Here is a 20590-nt window from a genome sequence, read left to right as displayed (position 1 = left end):
TTACACATTTTATGGTTTATTACTAGAATGTTGTACATCTTTGTTTTATTACTAGAATGTTTTCTCTTTCCTAGTAATTTACAATAGGGGCTTTTGTTATGTTTTATTTTCTGAAACTAATTTTAAAGATCAAAGCCACATCAGTTATTAAAAATCCACATCACATCAGTATTTTCTGAAACCAAACCGTCTCTATCACTATCACTATCATACATACGGTTTTTGTCAAAAAAAAAAAAAAAGACACGAAGAACTGTGTTGTGTCGAAGAAGGAACCGCAAACCGAAATCCTCTCACCCTTCGAAACCCTCGTCGACATTGTTCTTTACTTCTTCGAACTCTCTCTAACTCTCTGTCGTTGAACTCTCTATAACTCTCTGTCGTTGAACTCTGTCTCGTCGGAGTTTTTAGAAACCGTCGTCTGTACGAAATCGCCTTCACCGCATTCTCATCAACGAGTTCATCTTTTCCGGTAAGATGTCGCGACGTTATATATTGTATTTTGGTTGAGTTTGTGGGTCAGTTATATATTGAGGCTGTGATATGGGTGTGTCGAGGTTTTTGTTGCGACTGAGTTAGGGTTATGTTGACTGTGCTATGGGTTTGTCGAGGATTTTGTTGTGTCTGAGTTAGGGTTATGTTGCGGCTGAGATATGTGATTGTCTAGGCTTTTGTTGTGTCTGAATTAGGGCTTTTTGTTGTGGCTGAGTTATGGTTATGTTATAACTGAGTAATTATTATGTTATGGCTGAGTTATGGTTATGTTATAACTGAGTAATTATTATGTTATGGCTGAGTTATATATATGACCTAATATATTTTAATATTATGATATGGCTGTGTTATTTTTATGTTGTGGCTGATTTATTGTTGTGTTATATGATCAGATGGATGTTAGTCAAGTCGAACCACGTGATTACCCTCCAAGACTTTACCCTTCTAACCTAGAAGGTAAAGATATCAATCATAATTTCCGTGCAGGACATTTCCCCCACATTAAAGAAACAATAGGACTCGATGTGTGGGAAGAACTGGTGAACTCTCCCATTGGAGTAGTTGCTAGGCTACTTTCACGCGAAAGCATTTGGTCTGGTAGGACCGTACACTATCTGCTATGTAGACAGCTGCGAGTGCATAAAAAGGAGATATGGTCTGTTGTGGTTGATGATGTTATCAGGTTTAGCTTGCTCGAGTTTGGTGAGATCACTGGGTTAAACACAGGTCCATTGCCAACAGAAAGTTTTGAACCTGATCAATACAAAGAGTTTTGGGAGGAGTTGAAGGTGCCGCTTGGGATGGGACCCAAGTATGATGAGCTGAAGGCAGCATTAGAGTTCTGTCCTGGTTGGAGTTTTGAAAAGCGTAAGTGGTTGGGGATGTTATTTCTTCAAGCCATGGGACTGTACTGTTTGCATCACAATTCAAGGATACCCTTTCAAAGTGCAATAAGGGTATTCGACGATGAAGCCATGAGGTCGTATCCATGGGGTCGGACTGCATACGAAGTTCTTGTTGACTCTCTGAAAACACTGTCTCCAGATGGAAAGTCATACACAGTAAGCGGCATGAAGGACGTTTTATTGGTTTGGGCGTATGAGTCCATCGTCTGTTTCGGTGAGAAGTTTGGGAGAGTGGTCAACAATGAAGACGTTCCTCTTTTGCGATGGGGTGGAAGGCGTACACGTTCAAGTTTTGATACTGTCTTGTCTGACGAAATCAAAGATCATGGCGAGGTAATGTTTAACTGCTACTTATACGACTGAGTTAACAGCTACTTAATGGTTGAGTTTATTTTATATTGTTGCCGAATTAGTCTATTTGATGGCTGAGTTTATTTTATATTGTGACCGAATTAATTTATTTGATGGCTTGGTTTTGTGTTATTTGATGGCTGAGTTTATTTTATATTGTGACCGAATTAATTTATTTGATGGCTTGGTTTTGTGTTATTTGATGGCTGAGTTTATGATAAACTGGTGTTGCAGGTCCGTTTGAGGAGAATGGTTATGAAGGAGTCAATTGAAGAGATGTTTCCTGTATGGTCGGATGAACCTGACGACCCACAACTCGTTAGGTTGGTAGAAGACATACACGCAGGTAGATACGTGAAAGGTTTCTGGGAAGTACAGAGGGATGAGCAGGGGAAGGGGAATGAGAAGAAGAAGAAGAAGAAAACGAAGGGAGTTTCATCAGAAGCTGAGCCATCAACAAAGAAGCAGAAGAAAGAAGCTGCTGAAACGAGAAAGGGTTCTAGCGAGGAGGAAGCTGTATTGGACAAAGCGACTCTGACGAATCTTGTGAGTGCTCTGCAGAATATTTCAGCAAAATTTGACGCTTACGATTTTGACCGGAACCGGCCAGTGATGGACGAGAAGACCCTAGATAACGTGGTGAAAGCTGTAGTGCAGCAGAGTCTGAAAGTTTTGGGGGAAAGGAAAATTCCCGACAACGATGCTAAACTCTCCTCCGCCGGCGTAGAAAAATCTTTATCGGTGACATCATCACCTCGTAGGAGGTCGCCACCGGAAAAGTCGGACAAAAGTCCAGTGGTAGAACCGCAGGCCCAGGAGGAGAAGTCTGTAAAAACTCCAGTGACAGAACCGCGGCAGCAGAAAAAGCCTGTCAAAAGTCCAGAGCCGCCGCAGCAGAAAGAGAAGGCTGTCAAAAGTCCGGTGCCGCCGCAGCGGAAGGAGAAGGCTGTCAAAAGTCCGGTGCCGGCGCAGCAGAAACAGCAGAAGTCAGTCAAAAGTCCAGCGTTAGCTGAGACCCCTGCAAAGAAGAATTCGGAGCTTGAGAAGGATACAGTGGTGAGAAGGATTTTGGGTGATGATTTTAATGAAATTGATTTCATCAGTGTTTCTCCTGCAAAGATTACTAAGGATGCTAAGGATGGTAAGGATGCCAACGTTCCAGCCTATGGACGCGGCTTACGGGGCAAGGCCAAGCGTACTGTTACTGTAAAGGATGAGGCTATCGAGGATAAGAAAAAAGCACAGCGGGCAGAGGCTGCGTTGAAGAGGAAGGAGAAGCAAGAGGCTAAGAAAAAAGAGAACGAGGAGAAGAAACAGAAGAGAAAAGCGGCTGAGTTACAAAAGAAACAAGAGGCTGGGTTACAGAAGAAAAAGAAGGAAGACGAGGCTGAGTTACCGAAAAAAAAGAAGGAAAAAGAGGCTGAGTTACCGAAGAAGAAGAAAGAAGAAGAGGCTGAGTTACAGCGGTCTGAGGAATGTGTTGTGACCAACGACGAAGTTCTTGCGGAAGATAACGCATTGGCGGCGGGGTCTGATGTCGAGCCAGCTGAATTGATTAGATCTTCCGTGGTAAAGGAACTTCGGGAGAAATCAGTTAAGTTATCTCCACAAGGGTTTTCATTGACGAACCTTGATTCAGCACCAGTTTTTCCGTACATTGGAGACAATGGACAGACGACTTGCATGAGGAAGAACATTACGCCTTCATCAGAAATATACGACCCTTGCGCACCTGTTGATCCGGCGCGACTGGAAAAACTGAAGCAACACATTAAGGCAATTCCACCCAAACCACCAGCACCTAAAGATAAACCAGAAGAACCCTCAGCTGATCATGAGAGTGACTTCTACAGCATACTCATGCATGAAAGACCGTGGCCTGACAAAGAATATGGATGGGTGTTTGATAATGTAAGTCTTTATTAAGGCTGACTTATATATTCTATAAAGGCTGACTTATATATTTAATTCATTATATTACGGCTGACTTATTATTTTTCTTTGTCTAGCATATCGCTGCGTATATGAACGTCCTCATACAAAGGTCCATGCGAGATCCCACTCCATTCTGGTCCAAGCGGATTGGTTTCATAGACCCTTGGTTGTTAAGTTCTTGGGCTTCCCTCGATTACAGGCAGTTCAGGATGAAACCTGCTTCGTTCAAGTTCAAAGACTGTGGTTATGAAGCGTTGGTAAACGGGAGATTCCCCGAAGAATTTACAACAAACTTGAAGTGGTATGCAGATGTGGATCACGTGTACGGATGTCTTCAAACCGGCGGTAATCACTGGGTGGCGTTTCACGTGGATCTGATCAAGGAGAAGATAGATTGCTACGATCCAATCTATGGAGAGTCAACACCCGAAAGTGAGCAAAAAATGCTAAATGCTTTTAGACCTCTACTGGAGATGCTTCCCTGGATGTTGAATGAGCTTATTCCTGCCGATCTCCGAAAGCATTCTAGGAAGAGGTTCGCATTCAGACGGAGGAGCAAAAGATACATTCCACAAAACAACATGTCAGGTGATTGTGGGGTTTATTCGTTGAAGTTTGTGGAGTGTCTAGCGCTTGGTGTAACTTTTGATGGCATAAACGATAGTAATATTCAAGGGTTACGGGTGAAGATGGCAGCAGATATCCTCGAGGAAGGAGGAAATGTTGGAATGAACAATTTGTTTTCATAATGAAACTGTGTTTGTTTGTGAACCTGTGTTTGTTGTTATGTTAACTATTTGACTTTGGATAACTGCTGTAATAACTCAGTCGTATCGATTAGTAATACTCAGCCAGTACTCATTGATAACTCAGTCATACCTCAAACATACCCTAGAATCAAAATAATTAATAATTTTTCATTCGAATGTTATATATAAAGTCCAATTATCAAAATAATTAATAATAACTCAATGTGTGAGCATGATCTTTGTTGACTATACGAGTTTGGAATCGATTATAATCTTGAGGTATATGTTGTCTCTTACGAGTACCTAAAACTCTAGGCAGTGATATGAGGTGTGAGCATGATTCAAAACACGTAAACTGTTATTGTGTTATTTATTATGAATTTGTGATATTTATCATATCTTGTGGTTCGTACATCATAAATCATAACCCTAAACAATCTTATTCGGAACCCAAACCCTAAATAACTAAACCCTATACCCTAAACGGCAAACAACAAATCAGCCGTAAAGGTCTTAATAACTCAGCCTGTTAGTGTAAGTTAATATTTACATATGGCGCGAAAATTTTAGATATTTTATCTCGCGACCTTTAATGTTCTATACTTCCCCTATATATAGCCCCCTTCTCTTGCACCTTCTCGCCTTATCTCACTAGAAAACCTAAACAATATCTCTATATCGCCTTACAAAGTTATGATTGTTCCTGGTTATTCAGAAAGGTTAGAGAACAGAGTCAATGAGATACTAAACTCTGAAAATCGTGAAAACCTTCCCGTTCTATACCCTGGCCCGGGTGTCTTGCTTGACAGCGTAATCTGGTTTAAATTTCTAAGCGATCTCTCCCTGGCCATCCCGTCGATTTTAGCAGAAGGATGGGTTCATGATTGGCCGACATGGCGCGCCATTCCCGATCATTTTAAGGAACGCTGGTTTCTTCAACTCGCTGTAAGGACAACATCTTTGAATTGTTTTTGATATTAGACATAATAACAGCACTTACATTTGGAAATTGGTTTTTTGTTGTAGCGCAAACGCACGTGGGCACGAAGATATAATTTTCAAGTTTGGACAAATTTTAATCTGGTGGCCAGAACGGTGTTTCGTTGTCAGATGCGCCTCTTGAAGAGGAGGTGGGCACATGGGGGTGAGAAGCCTGCGTGGATGCTAACTAGAGTTTGGCGTGATCTTGTCCACATGTTTGAAGAATTTGGTCCTGATAATTTTGGTTTTAGAAATTGATTTGTTGTTTTTGTTTGTATTCAGCCGTCAAGTTTTTGTAAAGTTGTTTAACTCAGCCGTTAAGTTTCTATAAAGTTGTTTAACTCAGCCATTAAGTTTCTATTAAGTTGTTTAACTCAGCCGTTTAGTTTCTATAAAGTTGTTTAACTCAGCCGTTAAGGTTTTATAAAGTTGTTTAACTCAGCCGGAATTGTTTGCGTCAAACGTCAGTGTTTCAGTTAAGTAACTCAGCCGTAATACGAATTAAGATACTAATAACTCAGCCTTATATTGTAAAAATACAAAGCCATAGTTAACGCTATTTTCAATGTATTATTATGGCCGCCATTACTTAATCGAGACCAGTATTAGAGTCCTTTATTCTCTTATTATTATACGTGCGAGAAATTCCATCGTCATTGAGAATATCGAGACTCATTATTATGGCCGTCATTACATTATCGAGACTACTATTATTAGAGACCTTTATTCTCTTATTATTATGTGCATGAGAAATTTCGTTTGCATTGAGAATATCGAGACTCATTATTATACGGCTGGCACGCATGTATCGGATTATTTACATAATCGAGGTATTGTTATTTTTAATGTAACTCAGTCAATACGTCTACGTTAACTCAGCCAAAATATAGACGCTAACACAGCCGTAATACGAATTCAACTTAAGTGTTTGATAAAATAATAAAGAACCTTTCGTATTTCTTGATTTGATTGAGTATTCGTCATAATTAAAGTGCATCACGTGTGTGGAAAAATACGGCTCAAACCTAATATCGAGGCATTTAATAGTTTATTAATTTAAATTATTCCTCTTTATTTGAATTTAAAAAAAAATGATTTTATATTACTACCACTATTGTTTTAACTTTGTCTTTCACACCAATTTCTCTTTCATTCAAAGAAAATGTCTTCTTCATCATCTGTGTCTGGTAACACTTACTTTCACCGCCGGCATGTGGAAAGAGGAACGCCGAAACAGTGTTGGTGTGGTGAACCCGCTGAATTATGTACATCTGCATCACGGGCTAATCCAGGAAGACTGTACTATTGCTGTCGCAAAGGATATATTAAGGTTTGATTTTTAATTTTATTCATTATACTGTCAATGTGATACTAAGAGCTGGGCATGTTGGTGAAATCAGAGACATTTATTCAAATGGGCGGACGAGTGCTTGGTGGAAGAGGTAGAAGATATGAAATCGGTGATGAGTGACATGACCAAAGGCATATCAGATCTGAGAGTAGACGTTGGTCGGTTGGAGAAAGAACTCGGTAAAGCGGAAAAGATGAAGTGTTTGATGTTTCCAGTGGTGGTTTGTGGGTTTGGTATGGCCATATTTTGGCACTATTTCTTTGCGTAGTCATGTGTTGTAATCATAATTTAGACGCAATGTTTTTAGTAACTCAGCTATTACGTTCAATGCAACTCAGCCAGTACGTTAATTAATTCATAATCAAACAATAACCCAGCCATAATACGAGTATTCGTCAGTCATAACGTTTTAATAACTCAGTTATAACGTTCACTGCAATTCAGCCGTTACGTTAATTAAGTCACTATCAAACAATAACCCAGCCATAATATGAGTATTCGTCAGTCATAATGTTTTAATAACTCAGTTATAACGTTCACTGCATCTCAGCCGTTACGTTAATTAAGTCATAATCAAACAATAACCCAGCCATTATATGAGTATTCGTCAGTCATAATAAGATAGTAACTCAGCTATAACGTTCAGTGGAAGTCAGTCATAATCAAACAATAACATAAACAATAACTCAACCATAATATGAATATTAGTCAGCCATAAAAAGAGACATACATAAATTTCTGGTTCGACATACATAAGTTTAGGTTCAAAATCACTCTTCCCTTTCCGGACATACACACATTAGTGGAGTAGTTTTCCCATCTCCAACCACATTGAACACAAATAAGTCTCCTATGGCGCATCTGTTAGCACGACAGAACTTTCTCCAGCCTCTTCTGATGTAATACATGCCGTCTGCTTCGCTAAATCGCAAACTCACAGTCCATGAATTTCCCTCTTTGTTGACAAGTATTATCTCTTGGCATTGTTTGTTCAAAGCAGTACAAGTCGTAGCTCCCTCAGGAAGATACTGCAAACACAGAACGTAAAGACACAGAACAGATCAAACCATATGTTAATAACTAACTAAATACTGCAAACACAGAACGTAAAGACACTGAACAGATCAAACCATATGTTAATAACTAACTAAATATGGTCTATAACTGAAAATCGACTCACAAGTTTGTCTTCTTTTAGATTCGAAGCAGTGACCTCAGCCTGAAAACAATAGTCAAATGAGAAAGAAGGAGCATCATCCGCATCGGCTTCTTCCTTGATGATGTGAGGATGTGTATACTGAATCTCACAACAGCTAGGACCAAATGGTGTGACATGAAACACCATATCTCCTTCGTGTTTGAAGATGACAATGTCACCGATTTGAAGGTCATGTGCTGTGGTGAAATCTTTCCAACCTCCGGTGAGTCTCCTGCCTTCTTGTATCACTTCCCAAGTTTGATCTGTAGCGTCCGATCTTAGTTTCCATGTTTTCCGGTTTGTCTTCCCTTCTATGTGCTGTGAGAAGAAGCCAAGTGGTATTGTCTGCAGGTCAGAAAAGCCAAAGTTAAGCAAACTCTAAAATAGGAACATATACACATGAGAAATAGAGAGTGTGTGTCTACCACGCCACTGTGGAAATCGGGAAGCAGAGGCTTCAAGAAATGAGGTTTGTGCGAATTAGGCATCTGCAAACAAGAAAAGAATGGGAAGAAAACATCATCGAACCTAAGCTGAATCCACAAATCTGCAAAAGAGAGGCTTCGGTTTTACCTTCGTATCGAGACGCTTCGAAATCGCCTGTCGTCGAGAGCTTTTCTTTTTTTTTTCGCGTTGGGACGAAAATGATTTCTTTTTTTTTTCCTTGTGTAAAGTAAATAATGCCGGAAAATATAACTCAGCCGTAACATTGTTAATAATTAATAATGCCGAAGAATAAAACTCAGCCGTAACATTGTTAATAATTAATAATACCGAAAACTAAACCTCAGTCGTAAAATTGTTAATATTTAATGATGTCGAAAAATAAAAGTTGGCCAAAAGAGTCATACATAATTTAACTCAGTGTCGAGTTATGTCCTGACACGCATGTCCGAGTAATTTACGATATCGAGGTCATTATATGTTTATTTTATTTGGACACGCGTGATCTTTATATTTAATATGATTTCCCTATTATATTTCCAATATTTACAAGTAAAAGATAAAGGAAAAACCAGAGTCGACTTCTAAAACCTAAAGTAAGTCTCTTTCGTCCAAAATCGATTTTGAATTATTTTTTGTATTTTGGCCTTGTTCGATTTTGCATTATTTTTTGTGTGCTATGATGTATAAATTAGATGGATCTACAGCGTGGAATTCCAAGGACGTGCGACTGTGGAGCTGCTACCATTGTGTTAACGTCAGGTACAATAAAGAATCCGGGTAGAAGATTTTATCGATGTGGAGCAAATTCGGGTCAAAACCATGTTTTCAAATGGCTTGATGAAGCACATGATGAAGAGTTTGTAGTTGTGGCAAACAAACTCGCGACGATAGAGCAGGATTTGGCCGCTATAAAAGCAGAATTAGATGATATGAAGAAAGACATAACTGAGATCATAAAAATTATTGAATGTCTTAGGATGAAGTCTTAAATGTATTAGTTGCTACTACTACTTCTTTGTTTACTCAGATTCTGTACTCATAAGTCAGTCTATGTTTATGTAACTCGGATTTAACTCAGCCGTTGTTAATTTCTTCCGAAACAACAACTCAGCCGTAACATGTAATAATATCAGTCTTAACGTTTAGGTGAACAATCAAAAAACAGTCATAAGATGAATAAATGAGAATAACTCAGCCGTAAGATGAAAATAACTCAGCCGTAAGATGAAAATAAGTCAGCCATAAGATGAAAATAACTCAGCCATAAGATGAAAATAAGTCAGCCATAAGATGAAAATAACTCAGCCATAAGAAAATAAGTCAACCATAAAAACAGAATATATAATTTTTTGTTCGACATACATAATGGCATAGCAAAAAACATAAAAAAGATAAGATTCTGATGCAGAGACATCTTCACCACTTACTTGTGTCCCTAAACAGGCTTATCGGTTCAAAATCACGAAAGAACAAGGAAATCTCTTTGATCCAGAAACAGCGCTCACACATGTTGTCGTCCTTAGTCACATCAATGTGCCATAGGCAGAGACATTGTCGGTCCACAACATTTGCACATTGGCAAAGGTAGAAGGACGGAACATAAGTAGAAGTGAACATGGCCTTAATTTGACGGAACTCGTCAGTATGCCACAAACCCCATCCCCATTTCGCATCTCGAACAAGTTTCCCGACCCTGTCAACAGTTGCTCTTGGAATTCTCCGAAAATACTGCGCATCACCGTAAAAGATTGCTTGAGTCATAGCGTGTGTATACACTGCACGCTCATATCCTGCATCTGCTGCACGCTTGAGGAGAGAAAGGCCATAATCTTGCTCATCGTATGAGTAGAAAAACTGTACACCCTTTACATAAATTGTGCTTGGATTGTTCTCAGCGTAGCAAGTTTTCAACAACTGAGATGGCATAATGAGACCCCAGGGAAAGGATAACACATCGAAATAATGGTATACCCTACGCATCTCTGCTAACGCCTTCATCGACCTGGACGATGCTCTGAGGCGGTAGAGATCTTGGAAGGAGTTACGGGCCACACGTTCAACCACCATTGCCTGAAGATCTTCAGGCAATTCAAGCAGAGGGAAATATTCCATTTTCTCTGAGAGGACAGTTGTGTAAAAGATAGAGAGTTGAAGATGTGTAATTGTTTGAGAAGTACCTTATTTATCTGCAGTTAACGGTTGTAGTTTCGTATCGCGGCGTTTCTTATTTCTTATTTTGAGCGGGAATTTAATCCATAACTCAGCCGTGTATTACAATAACTCAGCCTTAGTTGACTTCGCGACGTTTCGTGTTTCTAGCGGGGAAGTTTTTTTCAACTGCGTTTGAATAAAAGAGCTGACATTAGAAATCACGACAATTATTAGGCGTGTGAGTAACATTATCTCAGCCAATGAAGATTAATTTCTCTTAATTTAATTCGCTACTTTCGTATTCCACTTTATAATCAATAATTACGTAGGGGCTATTACGTAACGTAGGGCAATTAAGTACGGACATTTCGTTTTTCGATGTCTGTGTCTCTCTTGAGTAATGGGAAGCGGGCAAATCAATGAAAATAAAAACCCAACCACAATACAAAATTTGAAAAACATTAACGCAGCCGTCATAGAACATTAAAACAAAAAAACCCAGCCGTATTACAACACAAAACCCAGCCGTATTACAATTAATAATCCAGCCGTTGTGCAAATCAATGAAAATAAAACCCAGCCGTATTACAACACAAAACCCAGCCGTATTACAACACAAAACCCAGCCGTATTACAAAACAACATGAAAAGCAATTGCTTATATCGGACAAGTTCTCGCATTATGTCCACTTTGACTGCAACGAGAACATATGTGCTCTTTCCTAGGACGTTTGTTTGCAAGTGCAACTTCTAAAGCAGATTTCATCCTATTTTTTTTAGGTCTTCCCGGTTGTTGACGAATAAACGGTGGAAAGCACTGTACGTTAGCCACGTTATCTGGAACAGGTAGCGCTGAGTCAACCGGCATGACCGATTCAGCGTATGCGCTAGCTAAATAAGTGCTTTTATAGTAAGGACTGCACAGTGATATACGAGAAACATTTCTTTCCTCTGCAGCTGCGATTGCGTGTACACATGGTATTTTCTCGACATCGAAACGCCGACATGTGCACTTTCGCTCAACCAAATTAACAACATTCAAAGACTCGCCAGCAGCGCCATATTTAACTTCAGTGTGATGGTCATCAATCCTTTGAACCGTCCAATCCCGGGAGGCACTTACACGTCCCTATTAACAAAACCCAATATTCGTGAAACGGCTTACTTATTATTTATAAAGCTGGCTTATGCAATATAACGACTGACTTATTAGATTTAAAGACTGACTTATTTTACTGTTACGACTGACTTACTTGTAATAGTTTCTCCACACCGCGCGTGAGTGTGGTTGACTGCGATCTGGCATCCACTCTTCGTTCAGCAAACCATCTGGTCATCATAACCCGTATCGATTCCAATATTCGAACAATGTTAAGACCTCTAGCATGCGATAATGCTCTGTTCATTGATTCCGCTATGTTCGTAGTCATCAAATTGTACCTCTCGCCCGGGAAATAAACACGTGTCCACAGTCTGACATCAGCTCTTTCGAGGTAGCCGTGGAGATCAGGATTAAGTGCTTCAATCTCCTCGAAAATCATATCAAAGTCAGACATTCTAAAACATCTCGCCGCTTTCTTCACCAGCCGAAATACATCTTTTCCTTTGTACCGTCCCAATATGTTTTTATACAAATGATAGGTGCATATTCCACGAGCAGCTAACGGATACACATTTGTAATTGCTTTCCCTATCGAGTTATGCCTATCTGATATTATCGCAAGACCCTCCTGGTCAGGAATCAACACTTTTAGTTGCGTAAAAAACCAATTCCACGAATCATCATTTTCAGTGTCAACCACTGCGAAGGCTATTGGAAAAATCTGAAAGTTACCATCCTGAGCTAGTGCTGTGAGTAGCGTCCCTTTATATTTACCATTAAGAAACGTACCGTCGACGACAACAACTTTGCGCATGAAAGGAAACCCATTAACGCTCGCACCAAACGCAAGAAACACATACATGAATCTTCCAAGCTCATCGATTTGAAGACGCGTAACTGTATTCGGATTTGCCCTTCTTATCATGTATAAGTAAGAAGGCAAGAGTTCAAAACCACACTCAGGTGTGCCCTCATCGATTTCCCTTGCACATTTAAGCGTCCGGTGTGATTTCCAATATTCCATCTGCTCACATGAAAAAACAATTTACATAACTCAGCCACATCATATCATTAAGACGGTCACAACGTAAACATAACTCAACCATAGTTTTGTAACTCAGCCATTTCTAACATAAAATAACCCAGCCTATACTCTACCATAACTCAGCCGTTGTAACATAATTACCTTTACACCAAACTGCTTAGTGATAGCTATTCCGACACTCTCAGGGCGAACGGCCGGACCAACGTCGCCGAGAAAGTTCTTGTACAACTCTCCTAAAATATCCGGTGTTGCATTTCGAGATCGATTAGAACGCTCAGTTACAGAACATGCATGATCCGAGTCGTAAATACGAATATAAAACTGCGGGGACAATCCTTCGGTAGATGCACGAACTCTCCATGTACATCCATCAACCCAACACTTAACAACGTATGTTGTCAGGTTTGATATTTCTACATCAAAATCAAATTGATGCCTCACTGTAAAAAGTTTCAGTCGTCTCTTCAAATGCTTTTTAGTCAAGTATCGTTGTCCTACCGCAAGGTCTAACGACGACATCTCCAACTTCAAAACCTCCAGATTCCCTTTAGATTCGCTCATCAAGAAGTTCTGATATCTCTTCTTGGAAGGTAGCTTTGGTGAATCTTCGTCTTTTTCGATAGGAGACTCACCGTATGTGCTGAAGTTATCATCTTCAGATGACGCACCGTCCGAGTCATCGAACATATCAAATCGACTTTCAAATTCATCATCTTCTTCGTTTTCTTTGCCTATTTCATCTTTTCCGGCTACGTCGTGTATTTCAACGTTACTAAAGCAGTCATTCTCAATTTCATCTTGTTCATCCTCCAAACTGCAACCATCGTAACTCCCATTCTCTATAGACTCAACTTCTAAAGCTTCTTCTTCTAAAGCTTCTTCTTCTGAAGCGTCTTCTTCTGAAGCTTCTTCTTCTGAAGCGTCTTCTTCTGAAGCTTCTTCTTATGAAGCTTCTTCTTCTGAAGCTTCTACGTCTGAGCTGTCATCCTTTTTCTCTGTAATCTCCACACAGAGACGTAGTTGTTCGCTTTTCTTTAAGCTTAGAAAACATTGCAATTGTCGAGTGTTGGACACGTAAACTGGTGGAGTGTTGTGCGCCATTGTTTTCAATGTTTTATTCGAAAACATGTAGCTAAGCAGAATATGAACCTTCAAATCATTCAAACCGTAATCGTCGATGACAGACTTTGTGAAATCTTCAAGTTTAGTTTTCTCACCTAAATGAAGAACTCTACACCCTCTACTGTCGACGTTGAATACATATGGCTTTTTCATAATCCATTTACCGGAAACAATAATAACGGGATCCATTACCATATGAGAAAGATGAAGAGGACAGATAACTGAGATGATGAAGAAGAAAAGAAAGGCTGTGTAATCATTCAAAAATAAGATGAAGAAGACAACTGAAAGGTCTCGTAACTCAGTTGTAAATTGGGCGACCGTTAGTGATGACATGTCAAATCCGAGTTGATGACATGGCAGATGACATGGAACATCGATTAATCAGCCGACAAACAAATCCGTAACTCAGCCAAAATAAGTCAGCCATCATGTTTACACTTTGTCAGCCGATACATGGAAACATTCTAGTAATTAATCTTTTGACGGTAAGTCAGCCGCAATAAGGATGAACAACCATATGTCAGCCGTATCGTTACGTAAATCAGCCATCAAACGAGAACATTCTAGTAATTAATCTTTCGCTCATACGTCAGCCGCAAAGCAGCTGAGTTTACTGTTTATCCATGCTTTAACGGCTGACTAATACAAACCCAGTCGTAACAGCATCCCATAACTCAGCCGTGGCTTCAATAACCCAGCCCATCCATGTTCCTTTACTCAGCTGAAAAAAAGTTTCTCAGCCGTTTCTTAACCACGACTCAGCCAAATTTTCCAGAAATCAAACCGCCGATGTATAAGTCAGCCGTCATTTGTATCATTAAGTCAGCCGTGATCACATAACTCAGCCGGATTTCTGTAAATCAGTTGTATCGGCAAGCTGACTTATAGTTTTAAGTCAGCCACTTTCACTTAAGTCAGTCGTATGTATTAAGTTAGCCGTAACGTAAAGATAAATCGGCCGTAACTACGTATCTATCGCTTAACAGCTGACTTAATGAAAATACGGACGCGAATTCCTCCGTGGCGCCGGTTTTTTGCCTACGTGGCAGCGAAAAGTAATGGCATTCTCGTAAATACGTTTTTTCTCATAACGTAAAAAAAGGGTACGCTTGGTATCGAAAATATTCTAGTAATAAAAAAAAGATCTGTATCATTCTAGTCAATACACCTAAAATATGTAACATTCTAGTAAACTTCCCTTGTATTTATCCTCTTTTGTGTCCTCTCTATCTAAGTAGATGTACAACTGCAGCTGATAACCAATATAGCTTTGCCTTAACCACCAGCTTGGTTTTGGCTGCCACTAAGTAAGATATAATTAGATGATAAAAACTGCCACTACGTTGATACGTAAGCGAGCTCAATCAATAACACTTATATTGGTACGTATCTCACATAAGGAGCTGCATCACTTCCTAGTCTTACTCCCTTGCCTCCAACTATTTGTCAGCAATAATCAGTGGCTTGTTTAAGCCCTTTTAAGTGCAATCATCAAAAGAATCAACTCTCAATCTCGACTATTCTCTTGTAAATGAATAAAGAAAAAAGACAAACATATTGCAAGACTTACCCAATGGAAACAGCTAGGAAGATCAGAGATGGAGGAACTTGATGCACCGTTACAAATGATGAACCTCAATCATTACCTTGTATGGGTTCTGAAGTTCATAAAAGCTTCAACTACTATCTCATTCTCCATACTTTTCGTGATGGACCAACATCGCCTAACAAAACTTACAAACTCAATATACGTTTTTCTTGGTTATATATGAGTATACAATAACTAATAAAGGTATAGAGACATTCATTTGAATGAAGAAATAAAACACATTACCTTTTCCAATGTTCTTGGCTGAGATAAGCCATGCTAGCCCAAAACTGAGTAGTGGTGAGCAGATTCAAAAACCGAGCAACATCATCTAACATAACTCCATGCACAGTAGAGTTGCAATACTCTGATGATAAGCAGTAAATATTTGATGGTAGAAAAACGCTGCAATAGTCTGAACCTTTAGGTTCTGAAACAAACAAAGGAAACATTTTTACCTTTTATCAAAAGCCATTTCTTTGACTTCGCCATGTCTTTTTTTTTCTATCTTCTTCATCCTTTCTTTTTATGGCCTCTACGGTTCCAAACCATCATACTTGTGCTTCTTCTGGGCCAGCTAAAAGACAAAAAAATGGAAGTGAATTTGTAAGTTAAAATGTAGATACCAAAAACAAAACCTTCGCAGCAGGAAAAGACATAGAGGAAGCAATCTGTTCTTCAATTGATGAATCAATGAGTAAACAATAAGCTTTCCTTACGGAAACTAAATGGTTGAATAAGTTGTGCAAGAGATCTCTACGAAAGTGTTCAGCTCCTTCCTCTATGCTTTCCTTTTTGGCAATCAAGACCTTGTTGGCAACTTTTGTGTCTGTCTCTTAAGATATTCAAACTAAGTCTCACACTGGAGAATTAGACAAAAAGTGTCTAATATATTAAAAGATATCCAACTCTAATTATTAGGCATTTTGGGAATGAACTCAAAAATATAAATCCATGCGGGCTAGCCTCTTTGGCTCAAAGTGGACAATATCATACTAATCGGATAACATAGAGCTGGACATGGGTTTTAACAATCCAAAAAATTGGTATCAGAGCGGTTGACGAGAAGTCTGCAAGAAGATCATAATACCCTTCGAGATATGAATGGTATCCTATAAGTTAGGAATGAGATGTGTGTGGCAGAGATCAAGTCAGAAGATCATGGAAGTTTAGTTGTGGGACACGAGATGAGTGTGGTACTTAGTTTGAGGGGGAGAATGAAAGATATTCAAACTAAATCCCACATTGGAGAATTAGACAAAGAGTGTCTAATATATAGAGCGATGTCCAATTCTAATTAGTATGAGACCTTTTGGGAATGAACCCAAAAGTAAATCCATGCGGGCAGCCTCTTTCGCCCAAAGTAGACAATATCATACTAATCGGATAATATAGAGTTGGACATAGGCTTTAACAATCTCAACAGTCTCTGCTGGATATACAACAAAAAATCATGGCTTTCTTAGAATACATATTTATAACACAAAACAAAAGTTTTTAATCAGAAAGAACGTCAATTAAATGGTTGCCTAAATATCTCTATATTTTTTTTTGGTTTTAGAGAAGATGGTTTCGAGAGAAGCTTACCTATTTATACTCTTAGCTAGACCGCCTCGCCAAGGAGAGATCGCATTCAAGGCTATATCGTGGATGCTTGGATAAATAAGAGATTAAAAACGATGAAGAAACAACTTGGAAGCATTTCAGAGAAACATGCGAAGATCAGAAGTCGCTTCCGTACATTGAAGATAGACGAACCCTAATCTCTATCAGTCGCGTAAAGCACAATTAGGGTCAGATCTATTGGGGCTATCAGGCCGTATACCCGTCAAATCATAAGCACATACAGTTTATAGAGCTTATAAACACGGCATAAGAAAGGTAACGAATTAATTAAGACCAAAAACACATTGTCTTGCGAGTTAATGATACGGTGAAGATTGTGGAGAGCGGACACGTGTCGCGCTGTGGTTTAACGACTTTCTGACCTGGAATCTGATGTGGAGCCTTCAGGAGTGAGCAAACTCAACTTTATATATAAAGATATTCAACTCTGATTAGTACAAGGCATTTTGGGAAGGAGTCCAAAAACCAAATCATGCGGGCTTTGCCTTTGGGCCCAAAATGGACAATATCATACTAATTATTCGCGGAAGAACTGGACATGGGCATTGAAAAAGCCCAACAATTGGTATCAGCCAGGTTGATGAAACTTGTGTCAAAAGTCTCTCCTTAATGACGATACAAATATTAGGTGGATATTCCTAATGGTGCTACAAGGATTAGGTGGTGAATGTTAATGGTGCAACAAGGGTTAGGTGAATAAATCCTAATGGTGTAACAAGGATTAGGTGAAGAGTCCCGTTGGTGATTATGGCGGTACAAGATGTGTACCAGGTTTCGCTAAAGGCTGGAGCCAAGGGTTTTTCGTGGTATTTGGTTTGAGAGAAGGTTTGTTGTGAATGCAAACAAAGTCTCACATTGAAAATTTAGACAAATATTGTATAGTATATAAAGAGATGTTCAATTTTGATTAGTACGAGGCCTTTTGAGATTAAAAATTTAGACAAATAATGTCTAATATATAAAGAGATGTTCAACTCTGATTAGTACGAGGCCTTTTGGGAAGGAGCTCAAAACCAAATCCATGCGGGCTTTGCCTTCGGGCCGTGGACGATATCCAATGTGAGACTTTGTATGCATTCACAACAAGTTAGGAGAGGGACTGAAAAAAGCTGAGCACTTGACAAACAAGAGACGCACGGTTATTACTAGTACTGCATCATGATCTGTGCAGCCGTCAAACTACCACTCGATCCACTTCTATTGAGGATCTGGCTTACTTCATGTGTCATCATCTTGACCACATGCCCCTCTTTATCCACATCGAGTGCACACTGCACTTGTTGCTATTGTATGAGTGATTCCATCATCACTCTCTTCATGATCACTTTGCATCACTTTTTCGACGCACTTTGATATTTGTACCATGAACAACTTCTTCTTCTGGCTCCATAATTAATGCTTCTTGATCTATGTGAAAACTAACTCTGACAGAGTTGCATCCTTCTTCTGATGTTTTTTCTTTTATCTTATCAAGCGAGCCACACTTGGCTAACAACACCTTTTCAATCCTCTTGGATTCAATGAACGCTTTATTCATCCTCTTGGATTCAATGAACGCTTTATTCATCCTTTTAGACATGTTTCTTCTCTTCTGACGAGCTACACAGTCTACCTTTGTGTATCCAACCTTCCCACAGAACCAACAGCACATCCAATATCATTTCTTGTTTCTGCGGTATTATATGCATTACTCAAAAGAGAAGCTGGGCAAGTACTGTGGGTCGCCTAGATCTACCTTGAAGTGTGACTGGAGCAGCAACAATAGCTACATTGATGACAAGAATGACGAAGGAGTCTAGCATAACTTTATCCAAACAATTTTTGAACTCTCTGTTCTTGCATTTTTTTAATATAAATAATGAATAATGACTTGTGAAGTTGAAGTACTCTCCTTCCCAAGCATGTGTTGTGTTTTGTTCTTTACAAGTTGGGTTTTAAATTTTTAATACATAAGACTATCACGTTTGCGATTGTGATCTACACCTTTTTACATTACTCTCAGTTTCCGTCTTTTCTTTTGTTGTCGAAAACTGAATGAATAAAAAAGTGAGTGGACCATTAACTTGGATCACATGACAGCGATATTGAACTCGAAGTTTAGACCTTTCTGATACCATACAAACGTGAGTTCCTTATCAGGCATCTTCCTGTTCTTATTTTTTGGTAAAATGTTAAAAATAGACTAATGTTAAAATTAATCTTCCCATTCTTGATCGTTCACATTATCTACAAAATATTAGCTTCCTTTCAATTGCTCAACCTGCTCTACCAAAACTCTTACCTCTTTTACAAGTCATGATGGGACATCACACATCTATCCTACAATATATTTACAAAGAAGTTCAAATACCGTATTTAAATAATGGTTTCAGCTAAATAAAACTTTATAGATGAAGCTATCATTATTTTCATTCATATATGAAGTAAAAAGTATTATCAAACTCATATATCTAACCTTTTTTTTTTTGCTAAAGCTCATATCTAACTTAAAAATTCAAATTTTAAACTGAATAGTATACTATAGATAATAGAATATGAAAAATTATATGTTTCTGTAATAATATTACGTATAAAATAGAAGAAATGTACATATCTACTAATAATAGCAATCCCAATTAATTTCAAAGGTTGTGAATTCATTTATGTTGAAAGGTTGTGTCTTTTGTAAAAGATGTCTAAAATGTTGTGTCTTTTATAAAATGTTGGAAGGTTGTGACTTTTCTAAAAATTGTGACTATTCATTAAGTATCTTTTGAAAGTGAAAAGTTGTGACTATTCTTATAAATATTTTTTCAAAATAACTACATTTAAATTGGAAGAATGTGACTATTCAAATTGAAGAGTTGTGACTATTCAAATAGATTATTAAAATCTATAAATAGTCAATATCTATGCATTTGTCAAAGTAAAATTTTCACTAATCTCACTAATTATTAAATGGTGAAAAGTTAAAAGCAGTTATTTAGTTACAAATTTTTAGAAGATATTCAAATGGAACGTTCTAGAAAGAATTTTATGTGTTTGGATAACCAAAATTCTTAACAAAACAACTATGTTACTAGATGAAAAGGTTTGTCTCCCACTAAACAATATACTAAAAAAAGAAAAAAAATTCCTTCACTTGAAATCTGGAAAGCATCGTCTTCTTCATCTCTCACATTTTATTTGTTATTTTCTCCAAACCTCTGAACCCTCTCGCATTAATATTTATAATGCAATCATACCGTCTACAAATAAGGATTTTGATGATCAAATTAGCATTAATATTGCAGGTTTTTGAAAAGATGCTTGAAAATGGCTTGTAAGGTGACATTATTATTCCATCCGGTTCTACGTTCCCTGGAAAAAACAAGCATATATATAAACATTTTATACTCTTAAAAATATTAAATTCCAGACAATTAAATTTTCAATGAATTTTAATTTTTTTCATTCCAATGTTAATTAATAACTAATATTTTTTCAAGAAAATTTTAATAACCAACAAGATACTATCAGACGCCACAACCATCAAAACTGAAGTTCATTTAAATTAACACCA

At 38.3% G+C, this 20590-nt stretch overlaps 3 protein-coding genes and 1 long non-coding RNA gene across 6 annotated transcripts in view; 2 read left to right on the top strand and 2 right to left on the bottom strand.

Moving 5' to 3' along the window:
• The window catches only part of LOC117133556, a 19462-nt gene extending 536 nt beyond the window's left edge, over window positions 1-18926 (top strand). Inside the window, exon 2 of the long non-coding RNA XR_004457434.1 lies at window positions 11344-18926. This is a non-coding gene — a long non-coding RNA (uncharacterized LOC117133556). The remainder of the gene's footprint in view (window positions 1-11343) is intronic.
• LOC117133549 lies at window positions 251-11118 on the top strand. Of its 3 annotated transcripts, none has more exons than XR_004457430.1 (4): window positions 251-1733; window positions 1986-3662; window positions 3761-5380; window positions 5462-11118. XR_004457430.1 is itself a non-coding variant. In XM_033290019.1 (4 exons), the coding sequence occupies exons 2-4, from the start codon at window positions 888-890 to the stop codon at window positions 4433-4435; spliced, it is 3198 nt and encodes a 1065-aa protein (XP_033145910.1). In that variant the 5' UTR covers window positions 258-472; the 3' UTR covers window positions 4436-11118. The 3 variants fall into 3 exon arrangements, 2 of the variants coding, with proteins under 2 accessions (XP_033145906.1, XP_033145910.1); XM_033290019.1 differs by having other exon boundaries at window positions 258-472; window positions 888-1733; window positions 3761-11118; XM_033290015.1 differs by having other exon boundaries at window positions 3761-11118.
• On the bottom strand, window positions 6502-8453 carry LOC117133552 (B3 domain-containing protein REM10-like). Its single transcript, XM_033290026.1, has 3 exons — window positions 8391-8453; window positions 7948-8310; window positions 6502-7795 (listed from the first exon to the last, which is right to left on the bottom strand). Exons 1-3 carry the CDS (start codon window positions 8451-8453, stop codon window positions 7538-7540), a joined length of 684 nt encoding a protein of 227 aa, XP_033145917.1. The 3' UTR covers window positions 6502-7537.
• LOC117133550 lies at window positions 9840-11347 on the bottom strand (the record flags this gene model as incomplete). The annotated part of the gene is given in 1 exon segment (XM_033290020.1): window positions 9840-11347. A coding segment is annotated over 1 exon segment (685 nt), but the record flags the coding sequence as incomplete, so codon positions are not given.
• Window positions 18927-20590: the final 1664 nt, after the last annotated feature.

The sequence above is a fragment of the Brassica rapa genome, chromosome A01 (assembly GCF_000309985.2).
Source record: "Brassica rapa cultivar Chiifu-401-42 chromosome A01, CAAS_Brap_v3.01, whole genome shotgun sequence".
In the NCBI taxonomy this organism is placed as follows: Eukaryota; Viridiplantae; Streptophyta; class Magnoliopsida; order Brassicales; family Brassicaceae; genus Brassica; species Brassica rapa.
The sequence above is the reverse complement of the archived record's forward strand: the minus strand, read 5'-3'. Positions and strand labels throughout refer to the sequence as shown.

Bases quoted from the DNA above. Each gene is read 5' to 3' on its own strand.
- LOC117133549 (XM_033290015.1), top strand. From the start codon at position 888: ATGGATGTTAGTCAAGTCGAACCACGTGATTACCCTCCAAGACTTTAC. The intron at 1,734-1,985 runs GTAATGTTTAAC...CTGGTGTTGCAG, and splicing joins AAATCAAAGATCATGGCGAG to GTCCGTTTGAGGAGAATGGT. The intron at 3,663-3,760 runs GTAAGTCTTTAT...TTCTTTGTCTAG, and splicing joins ATGGATGGGTGTTTGATAAT to CATATCGCTGCGTATATGAA.
- LOC117133552 (XM_033290026.1), bottom strand. From the start codon at position 8,453: ATGCCTAATTCGCACAAACCTCATTTCTTGAAGCCTCTGCTTCCCGAT. The intron at 8,311-8,390 runs GTAGACACACAC...TCTGACCTGCAG, and splicing joins CCGATTTCCACAGTGGCGTG to ACAATACCACTTGGCTTCTT. The intron at 7,796-7,947 runs GTGAGTCGATTT...CTGTGTTTGCAG, and splicing joins ATCTAAAAGAAGACAAACTT to TATCTTCCTGAGGGAGCTAC.